We start from the raw sequence: 11,730 nt of genomic DNA on the forward strand, positions 1-11,730 counted from the left end.
CTGTTGTGTAATATTGATCGCGACGACTATGATGAAAACTACCCCTTTTTTAAAACGTGATGATCTTTATTTATTTTGATTGAAAATCATGTCCAGCGCTGTCACTGAACAGTGAAAACACGGCTGAGAACGAGCGTTCCTAAGGACAACACCAACAAGCAAACGTCTCCGGTTCAGTTTGAACCAGCGATTTTACCGGATGGCTGTTCGGAGAATGCGACTAGCTAGATCTAGTTATATATACACTTAATTGCAAATAGTATCGATGAAACAGCTGGGCGGCGTGGGCTGCTACTTTGATGGAGCCATGTGCGCTCTCCAGCCGCGCGCGCGTCGGTTAAAATGTCTTTGTCTTGCACTCCCGGTTAACATGTTGAGTTGAGAGGTGTTTCTGAATTCTGATTGAGGTCATGCGTGCACCACGCGATACTAGAAAAAAACTATACTACTAAACTGGGCTGTCGCCTATATATTTTGTCCATGCTTGCAGTTTGCAGCTCCACAAACAAAGCATTGCTCGCTCGTTGACCTCAGATCGAGCCACAAGCAGCACAGCACCGCTCTCCCTTGAGACCGATCCATGGAGACCAAGGTGGAGGTGCAGGAGTCGACGCTGGTGGCGCCCAGCGAGCAGACGCCGCGGCACGGGCTGTGGCTCTCCAACTTCGACGTCACCGCCGCCAGGACGCACACGGCGCTCGTCTACTACTACCCGGCTCCGGCTCCCACCACCGGCTTCTTCTCGCCGGATCGCCTCAGGGCGGCGCTCGCCAAGGCGCTCGTGCCCTTCTACCCGCTTGCCGGCCGCCTCGGCAGGGACGAGGACGGGCGGCTGCAGGTCGACTGCCATGGTGAGGGCGCGCTCTTCGTCGTCGCAACGGCCGACTGCGCCGGGGAGGACATCTTCGGCAACTTCGTGCCCTCGCCAAAAATCAGACAGGCGTTCGTTCCCGTCGTGCCGTCCGGCGAGCCGCCCTGCGTCATGTCCATGTTTCAGGTACGTCTCCATGTTTCTTTTCCAAACTGTCGGCAAAGTATCGTCTGAAGATCTGAAAATATATACTCAGATCCACATGTTTGTCTTTTTTTTTGTATACAAGGTCATAATACAAATTATATGTACTCAGATCCACACATTTGTCTTTTTTGTAGCCACAAGCCCAAAATACAAAGTATTTAAAATTAATGTTTTGCACATTTGTGTGATAAATTATTGGCTATATCAAGATTACTTTATATGGAAAAAACTAAGGTTTGAAGCCCTCTCTTAGCTATGGTTGATTAATGTTTGAATTGGGCTGTGTCGCAGGTGACCTTTCTCAAGTGCGGCGGAGTGGTGCTCGGCACGGCGATCCACCATGCGCTCATGGACGGCATCGCCGCCTTCCACTTCATCCAGACGTGGTCCGGCCTGGCGCGTGGCCTCTCCCTCTCCGAGGCGTGCCCCTCTCCGCCCTCTCACGACCGCACGCCCCTCCGCGGCCGGTCGCCGCCGCACGCCGACTTCGACCACCTCGCCTACTCCTCGGCGTACCTCACCGGCCCTACGCGCCCCTCCAACACCATCGTCTACTCCGTCTCCCCGAAGCTCCTCGCTGACCTCAAGTCCAGGTGCGCGCCGGGGGTGTCCACCTACGGCGCTGTCACGGCTCACCTCTGGCGCTGCATGTGCGTGGCGCGCGGGCTGGCGCCGGGCTCCGACACCCGGCTCCGCGTGACCGTCAACGTCCGCCACCGCCTGCAGCCGCCGCTGCCGCGCCACTTCTCGGGGAACGCCATCCTGCGCGACCTCGTCACCGTCAAGGTGGCCGACGTCCTGGCCCAGCCCTACCCCGGGTACGTCGCCGACGCGGTGAGGAAGTCGCTGGACGGCGTGAACGACGCGCACGTGCGGTCGGTGATCGACTACCTGGGGATGGAGTCCGAGAAGGGCACCTTGGAGGCGGCGCCGTGGCAGCTCCTGCCGGAGTCGGACCTGTGGGTGACGGGCTGGCTGGGGCTGCCCATGTACGACGCCGACTTCGGGTGGGGCACGCCTCGGCTGGTGGCGCCCGCGCAGATGTTCGGCACCGGCATGGCGTACGTGATGCAGCGCCCGCACAAGGACGACGGCATCGTCGTCTTCGTGGCGCTGGAGCCCGAGTACGCGCGGTGCTTCGAGGACGTCTTCTACAACCAGTAAAACCCAGGGACCTAATCGATCATCCAGATTTTGGAGAGAGTGAAACGCATCAACTTGCCATCAGAGAGGAGCATTTTTTTTGTTTGGGATTCGCAAGCCTTGCATTTGTATTTTATTTAGAATTTGCCATCAGAGAGCGAGAGCAGCATTGTTGCCATTCAAATTTTCCCGTTGACGTTTCTGGATTCTCCCGCGCTGGCTGGCTGGCTGGCTCCTGGCACTTTGATGGACACCGACACGGCGACACACCGTCGCCGTGCATCACGAGGCCTTAATTTGGGTGTGTGACGTGCAGCGGTTTGGCCGCGTCTTGTTGCACCTCACATCGCAACGATTGTGATGGTGACTCCCTTTGAATAACAGTCCATGGAAATTTGTTGATGTGAAGGTAATTCTGGGTTAGGACCAGCACAAGTTGGTCCTCTTGCCGTGGCTGGTACAAGTCCCTAGGCTGTGGCCGTGGTTGCCACATGGTACGGCTCCTGTTGCAATCTGTCGGCACATGCAAGATGCAACACAAGGGGAGGCATCCAGATCTCTACCCATGACTCTGTATCTGCCACAAGTCACTAGGCCGGGCATATGTACAGTGATCGGTTGTCCATCGAGACGGAAACACAATTAAATTTTCGTGACGTTTCCATCTACGTGGATGGTGTGCGGTCGCATGGAGTGATCGTATTGGTTGCATCCGGGTTCGTTGAGCAGTAGTATACGTGAGCATTTCTCGGGCCGGCCGGACGTTGGGCTAGGCGACCAAAGTTCAACGTGAAAAATCTTGGCCCAGGTTCGGCCTGTCAGATCGTCCGGCTGGAAATCTTGGCCCAAGCCTGGACCATCACAGAGAAAGCCCATCGGGCCTCGGCCGGGCCGCTTCACTAAATCGCACAAAATCAAGGCCCAGACCCGACCCGGCTCAACCATCGGGCCAGAAAATTAGGCTCATGCCCTGCCCAGAGGCATGGTCGGGTTGGGTTTGGCCTAGGAATTTCGGGCCGACCGGGCCGGGCTACTCATGGCCAAGTCTATTGGGCAGTGACAAAAGTAAGGAAAGTAGTTCCTCATTACTATTGATGAACCAACATACCACTGCATGGTATAGTATGTAAGTTATTGATATAAAACCAATGAAACACCGTTCCACTAGTATTACATCCCTCAGAGTGGTACAAATGAAACATATGCGAGTCCAAGATATATCTATAGAATAACACACGAACTGTTTATAGATGATCAACACAACCTCCTACTTTACACTGAGGTAAACATGTAAATAAAGCTCCAAAAGAACAACTCGTAGTCTAACTGATTACTAACTCTAGCTGCAGAGATACTTGACTTGTTATAGAAATCTAGCTACTTAGGTGCTAGGATTAAGGAAATGATTTCCTCTATTACTAGTCTAGGTTTCCACCCTACTTGATGTAGAGTTAACTCTATTGACTTCATTGCTTGGGTTCTTCATCTTTTTACAGTTGACTCCTTTGTCTTCGAGTTCCACGTTAGTTTCTCCTTCGGTGACTTTAAATCTAAGAAGGGGGTTCAAAAGGGAACGAATGAGTACGAGTGTACTCAGCAAGTTCAATAATAGAAATAGGTGTATCATGCACTAGCTACATCCATAGACCATAAAATCATAGGCTAGTGCAAGTTTTCGTAATCATTTCTTCAAATGGTTTATTTTATTCTAGAAAACTATGTCTGTTAATCTTCATAGGTTGACCAGAAATTCGTGGAGTTCCTTTCCTGCCGCGTTCGTAGTTCCTTCCTGAAACAGGGAGTGATAGGTCACAATTCAATACACTTCAGAAGTTTGTTACTTTACCCATAAGAGAACTTATCCTTGCTGCCAACCAGGCGAATCATTCCCATCCACACTTCCTTGGTGTGAGGCCCAGTATAACATCCAAGCCAATTACTGCCCTTATCCACGACCCCGCATACCCACCCTTTTGTATTCAGAGGGCCCTCGATCGCTTACTAATCTAGAGCGCTTGATCCTCGATCATGATACAATCCATCTTAGACCCTATTGCACAAGACGTCAACCTGGGACTGGGACATGCCTAATGGCCTCTCAACCTTCATCGTGGTACCAACAACACCCCACAGCCTACGACAAATAGGCATCCGTTGATATGCGAAAAGAAAAAAGTACAACCGACTTCTCTCGCCCCATTAAGGATCTTATGGTTAACATGTAATGTACGGTGCTAGAATCACTAGACGATATTTGTTGTTAATCCTATGTGAATACATTCCCAGTTGCAATGGAACGTCCACCATAATCTCAAATCATGGTTCCATTGCCCACCACATAGTCATATTCATAATTGTAAAAGTAATACTTTGCTATTCAATGCAAGAATGAAACGAATAGTACTTTGCAAGTAATTTGATAAAAATAATCAAATGACATGAGCAAGTGATGAACTTGCCTTTCTTGACTGCAAGATTATGCAGGAAAGATCTTCGATACGGAATAACTCCAAATTCTGAAATAGCATCATTGTTCGACAAGGACAATTTTAAACAATTGGCAAGGATGCAATAATGCATAAGTATGAGATGCAATCTCTCTAAACGTGATTTACCCTGATGATTTAGGATTGGTGAATTATAAGGATTTCCATAGGATGTGTTGCACTTTTAGAGAGGTGACTCAATCAAGTTTCTGGTTAAACTTGTGTTGCTGAGGAGTTGTATAACCAAGCATTGCAATGTATTAACATACAGTAGTGATAGTTGACAACACAATAACACATGAAGAATATTGGTTGGCTTTAGGTTATATAAAGTATGGTTCCGTTGAGTTTGGGACAACGAGGGGAACCTCCTAGTGGTGGTGGTGCTACCCTACGGTCATCGGTGTGTCGCCGGCGACGATCAACTACGGCGGAGGACGGTGATGACCCAACACTACGGACCATGCTAAGAAGCAACAAATAGTTCTAAAGATGCGCAAGCTCACATTGATGCTGAGGGGAGGCTTGACATCGGCGATTGTCGACGGTGGTGACAATAGAATCAAAAACTCTAGCAATAACCAGCGAAAGGGAACGAGTCAAATCCGTCGATTGAGGGCTCCTTTTCTCGATCCCTTCATCTAGAAAGATCTTCGAAGTTGGGCACATTACCTCGACCACTCCACAGAGCAAGAGATGGTTGGAAACTGTGGGACGAGGTGATGGCCGGCGAGCTAGGGTTTCTGTGCGGGGAAAGAATAGGAAGGAGGTGCTAGGGTTCTTTCGATGGTGGCAGGGGTACTTGTAGAAGTCCGCGAGGTCGATAGCACGAATCTTGGCGCGGAGAACGGCGAAGCTGGCGACACCGAGCTGCTTACGGGATCGAGAGGTTGAAGACGACCCTCTCGTGCATGAAAATATCGTGAAAGGGTATTCGGGCCGGGCCGGGCCATGCCATGGGCTTTCTCGTGGGTAAGTTCGGTGGGCTGCTGTTGGGTTGCTTCGGCCTACCATGTAAGGTTGTATTCTTTTCCTTTTTTGTTTTCTTTTTATGTTTTTAAATTTTCTATTTGGATTTTTATTTGAATTTAAATTTTTTACAGTTGTTTGTGAACATTTGAACTTCTGAAAATGTCCCCTAAACTAGAATGAAACCTTGAGGTAATAGTTTTATTGGATTTTAATGTGAGAATATGTTAATCATACTTAATATTTTAAATAGTTATGTTAATAAATATTATTTTCATTCCCTTTCATTTGGAATTCTAAATATTTTTCTAATACTTATGATATTACCTAATAATAGGTAAATGTTTATTTTATTTCCTTTACCAAGAAATGATTAATAACAGGTGATCTTAGTACCTAGTTTCTTATTTTAGAATATTATCTCATGGGTATGATTGCATGTGCGTTGATACGTCTCCGACGTATCGATAATTTCTTATGTTCCATGCCACATTATTGATGCTATCTACATGTTTTATGCACACTTTATGTCATATTCGTGCATTTTCTGGAACTAACCTATTAACAAGATGCCGAAGTGCCAGTTTGTCGTTTCTCGCTGTTTTTGGTTTCGTAAATCCTAGTAAGGAAATATTCTCGGAATTGGACGAAATCAAAGCCCAGGGGCCTATTTTTCCACGAAGCTTCCAGAAGTCCGAAGACGAGACGAAGAGGGGCCACGGGGTGGCCAAACCCTAGGGCGGCGCGGCCCCACCCCTGGCCCCTCTTCGTCTCCTTAAAGCCTCCGTGACGAAACCCCCAGTACCGAGAGCCACGATACGGAAAACCTTACTGAGACGCCGTCGCCGCCGATCCCATCTCGGGGGATCCAAGAGATCGCCTCCCGCACCTCGCCGGAGAGGGGATTCATCTCCCGGAGGACTCTACGCCGCCATGGTCGCCTCCGTGTGATGTGTGAGTAGTCTACCCCTGGACTATGGGTCCATAGCAGTAGCTAGATGGTTGTCTTCTCCTCATTGTGCTTCATTGTTGGATCTTGTGAGCTGCCTAACATGATCAAGATCATCTATCCGTAATTCTATATGTTGTGTTTGTCGGGATCCGATGGATAGAGAATACTATGTCATGTTAATTATCAAGTTATTATACATGTGTTGTTTATGATCTTGCATGCTCTCCGTTTCTAGTAGAGGCTCTGGCCAAGTTTTTACTTTTAACTCCAAGAGGGAGTACTTATGCTCGATAGTGGGTTCATGCCCGCATTGACACCTCGGGGAGTGACGAAACCCCTAAGGTTGTGTTGTGCTCGTTGCCACTAGGGATAAAACATTGGCGCTATGTCCGAGGATGTAGTTGTTGATTACATTACGCACCATACTTAATGCAATTGTCTCGTTGTTTAGCAACTTAATACTCGGAGGGGTTCGGATGATAACCCGAAGGTGGACTTTTTAGGCATAGATGCAGTTGGATGGCGGTCTATGTACTTTGTCGTAATGCCCAATTAAATCTCACTATACTTATCATGTCATGTATGTGCATTGTTATGCCCTCTCTATTTGTCAATTGCCCGACCGTAATTTGTTCACCCAACATGCTTTTATCTTATGGGAGAGACACCTCTAGTGAACCGTGGACCCCGGTCCATTCTTTAATACTGAAATACAAATCTGCTGCAATACTTGTTTTTACTATTTTCTCTCGCAAACAATCATCTTCCACACAATACGGTTAATCCTTTGTTACAGCAAGCCCGTGAGATTGACAACCTCACTCGTTTCGTTGGGGCAAAGTACTTTGGTTGTGTTGTGCGAGTTCCACGTTGGCGCCGGAATCTCCGGTGTTGCGCCGCACTACATCCCGCCGCCATCAACCTTCAACGTGCTTCTTGGCTCCTCCCGGTTCGATAAACCTTGGTTTCTTTCTCGAGGGAAAACTTGCTCGCTGTGCGCATCATACCTTCCTCTTGGGGTTGCCCAACGAACGTGTGAAATACACGCCATCAAGCTCTTTTTCTCGGCGCCGTTGCCGGGGAGATCAAGACACGCCGCAAGGGGAGTCTCCACTTCTCAATCTCTTTACTTTGTTTTTGTCTTGCTTAGTTTTATTTACTACTTTGTTTGCTGCACTAAATTAAAATACAAAAAAATTAGTTGCTAGCTTTACTTTATTTGCTATCTTGTTTGCTATATCAAAAACACAAAAAAAATTAGTTTACTTGCATTTACCTTATCTAGTTTGCTTTATTTACTGTTGCTAAAATGGCCAACGCTGAAAATACTAAGTTGTGTGACTTCACTAGCACAAATAATAATGATTTCTTATGCACACCTATTGCTCCACCTGCTACTACAGCAGAATTCTTTGAAATTAAACCTGCTTTACTGAATCTTGTTATGAAAGATCAATTTTCTGGAATTAGTTCCGATGATGCCGCTGCCCATCTTAATAATTTTGTTGAACTATGCGAAATGCAAAAATATAAAGATGTAGATGGTGATATTATTAAACTAAAATTGTTCCCTTTCTCATTAAGAGGAAGAGCTAAAGATTGGTTGCTATCTCTCGCCTAAGAATAGTATTGATTCATGGACTAAATGCAAGGATGCTTTTATTGGTAGATATTATCCCCCTGCTAAAATTATATCTTTGAGGAGTAGCATAATGAATTTTAAACAATTAGATACTGAACATGTTGCTCAAGCTTGGGAAAGAATGAAATCTCTGGTTAAAAATTGCCCAACCCATGGACTCGACTACTTGGATGATCATCCAAACCTTCTATGCAGGACTAAATTTTTCTTCACGGAATTTATTGGATTCAGCTGCTGGAGGTACCTTTATGTCCATCACTCTTGGTGAAGCAACAAAGCTTCTTGATAATATGATGATCAACTACTCCGAATGGCACACGGAAAGAGCTCCACAAGGTAAGAAGGTAAATTCTGTTGAAGAATCCTCTTCCTTGAATGATAAGGTTGATGCTATTATGTCTATGCTTGTGAATGATAGGACTAATATTGATCCTAATAATGTTCCGTTAGCTTCATTGGTTGCACAAGAAGAACATGTTGATGTAAACTTCATTAAAAATAATAATTTCAACAACAATGCTTACCGGAACAATTCTAGTAACAACTATAGGCCATATCCTTATAATAATGGCAACGGCTATGGTAATTCTTATGGAAATTCTTACAACAATAATAGGAATTCACCCCCTGGACTTGAAGCCATGCTTAAAGAATTTATTAGTACACAAACCGCTTTTAACAAATCTGTTGAAGAAAATCTTGGTAAAATTGATATACTTGCTTCTAAAGTCGATAGTCTTGTCGTCGATGTTGATTTTTTGAAATCAAAAGTTTTGCCTAATGAGAATTATCATAATAAAATTGTTACTACAGCAAATGCCATTCAAGTTAGAATTAATGAGAATATAAGATTAATGGCTGAACTGCGTGCTAGGTGGGATAGAGAAGAAAATGAAAAACTAGCTAAAGAGAAGAATATAGCTAAAGTTTGGACTATTACCACCACTAGTAATGCTAATGCTACACATGTTGCTGCACCTCCTACTCATACTAATAAAAGAATTGGTGTTAGCAATGTTTCCACTTCTAATGCAAAGCGCGAAAACTCGCTCGAAACTCGCTAAAACCGCTAAACCGCCTGTGATAAAGCAACTGAAATTTTTTCCAACATTGGGGATGATGATCCCATTGCTTTAGATTATAATGGTTTGAATTTTGATGATTGCCACATCTCTGAAGTTATAAAGTTCTTGCAAAAACTTGCTAAAAGTCCTAATGCTAGTGCTATAAATTTGGCTTTCACGCATCATATTACAAATGCTCTCATAAAAGCTAGAGAAGAGAAACTAGAGCGCGAAGCCTCTATTCCTAAAAAGCTAGAGGATGGTTGGGAGCCCATCATTAAGATGAAGGTTAAAGATTTTGATTGTAATGCTTTATGTGATCTTGGTGCAAGTATTTCGTTATGCCTAAGAAAATTTATAATATGCTTGACTTGCCACCGCTGAAAAATTGTTATTTGGATGTTAATCTTGCTGATCATCCTACAAAGAAACCTTTGGGTAAAGTTGATAATGTTCGCATTACCGTTAACAATAATCTTGTTCCCGTTGATTTTGTTGTCTTGGATATTGAATGCAATGCATCTTGTCCCATTATATTGGGAAGACCTTTTCTTCGAACTCGTTGGTGCTATTATTGATATGAGGGAAGGTAATATAAAATATCAATTTCCTCTCAAGAAAGGTATGGAACACTTCCCTAGAAAGAGAATAAAGGTACCTTATGATTCTATTATTAGAACAAATTATGATGTTGATGCTTCATCTCTCGATGTTACTTGATACACACTTTCTGCGCCTAGCTGAAAGGCGTTAAAGAAAAGCGCTTATGGGAGACAACCCATGTTTTTACCTACAGTACTTTGTTTTTATTTTGTGTCTTGGAGGTTGTTTACTACTGTAGCAACCTCTCCTTATCTTAGTTTTGTGTTTTGTTGTGCCAAGTTAAGCCGTTGATAGAAAAGTAAGTACTAGATTTGGATTACTGCGCAGTTCCAGATTTCTTTGCTGTCACGAATCTGGGTCTAATTCTCTGTAGGTAACTCAGAAAATCATGCCAATTTACGTGAGTGATCCTCAGATATGTACGCAACTTTCATTCAATTTGAGCATTTTCATTTGAGCAAGTCTGGTGCCATTTTAAAATTCGTCAATACGAACTGTTCTGTTTTGACAGATTTTGCCTTTTATTTCGCATTGCCTCTTTCGCTATGTTGGATGAATTTCTTTGATCCACTAATGTCCAGTAGCATTATGCAATGTCCAGAAGTGTTAAGAATGATTGTGTCACCTCTGAATATGTCAATTTATATTGTGCACTAACCCTCTAATGAGTTGTTTCGAGTTTGGTGTGGAGGAAGTTTTCAAGGATCAAGAGAGGAGTATGATGCAACATGATCAAGGAGAGTGAAAGCTCTAAGCTTGGGGATGCACCCGGTGGTTCACCCCTGCATATATCAAGAAGACTGAAGCGTCTAAGCTTGGGGATGCCCAAGGCATCCCCTTCTTCATCGACAACATTATCAGGTTCCTCCCCTGAAACTATATTTTTATTCCATCACATCTTATGTGCTTTTTCTTGGAGCGTCGGTTTGTTTTTGTTTTTGTTTTGTTTGAATAAAATGGATCCTAGCATTCACTTTATGGGAGAGATACACGCTCCGCTGTAGCTTATGGACAAGTATGTCCTTGTTTTCTACTCATAGTATTCATGGCGAAGTTTCTCCTTCGTTAAATTGTTATATGGTTGGAATTGGAAAATGATACATGTAGTAATTGCTATAAATGTCTTGGGTAATGTGATACTTGGCAATTGTTGTGCTCATGTTTAAGCTCTTGCATCATATGCTTTGCACCCATTAATGAAGAAATACATAGAGCATGCTAAAATTTGGTTTGCATATTTGGTTTCTCTAAGGTCTAGATAATTTCTAGTATTGAGTTTGAACAACAAGGAAGACGGTGTAGAGTCTTATAATGTTTTCAATATGTCTTTTATGTGAGTTTTGCTGCACCGGTTCATCCTTGTGTTTGTTTCAAATAAGCCTTGCTAGCCTAAACCTTGTATCGAGAGGGAATACTTCTCATGCATCCAAAATACTTGAGCCAACCACTATGCCATTTGTGTCCACCATACCTACCTATACTACATGGTATTTTCCCGCCATTCCAAAGTAAATTGCTTGAGTGCTACCTTTAAAATTCCATCATTCACCTTTGCAATATATAGCTCATGGGACAAATAGCTTAAAAACTATTGTGGTATTGAATATGTAATTATGCACTTTATCTCTTATTAAGTTGCTTGTTGTGCGATAACCATGTTTACTGGGGAACGCCATCAACTCATTGTTGAATTTCATGTGAGTTGCTATGCATGTTCGCCTTGTCTGAAGTAAGGGCGATCTACACTGAGTTGAATGGTTTGAGCATGCATATTGTGAGAGAAGAACATTGGGCCGCTAACTAAAGCCATGATTCATGGTGGAAGTTTCAGTTTTGGACAAACATCCTCAAAT

The 11,730-nt window shown here is 44.3% G+C and overlaps 1 protein-coding gene across 1 annotated transcript; it reads left to right on the top strand.

The window, feature by feature from the left end:
• The first annotated feature begins 393 nt into the window (after positions 1-393).
• Positions 394-2,363, top strand: LOC124694164 (putrescine hydroxycinnamoyltransferase 1-like). The gene is made up of 2 exons (XM_047227181.1): positions 394-997; positions 1,310-2,363. Exons 1-2 carry the CDS (start codon positions 581-583, stop codon positions 2,180-2,182), a joined length of 1,290 nt encoding a protein of 429 aa, XP_047083137.1. The 5' UTR covers positions 394-580; the 3' UTR covers positions 2,183-2,363.
• Positions 2,364-11,730: the final 9,367 nt, after the last annotated feature.

The sequence above is a fragment of the Lolium rigidum genome, chromosome 3 (assembly GCF_022539505.1).
Source record: "Lolium rigidum isolate FL_2022 chromosome 3, APGP_CSIRO_Lrig_0.1, whole genome shotgun sequence".
In the NCBI taxonomy this organism is placed as follows: domain Eukaryota; kingdom Viridiplantae; phylum Streptophyta; class Magnoliopsida; order Poales; family Poaceae; genus Lolium; species Lolium rigidum.

Coding starts and splice junctions, on each gene's coding strand:
- LOC124694164 (XM_047227181.1), top strand. CDS start 581: ATGGAGACCAAGGTGGAGGTGCAGGAGTCGACGCTGGTGGCGCCCAGC. Junction 998..1,309: donor GCGTCATGTCCATGTTTCAG/GTACGTCTCCAT, acceptor GCTGTGTCGCAG/GTGACCTTTCTCAAGTGCGG.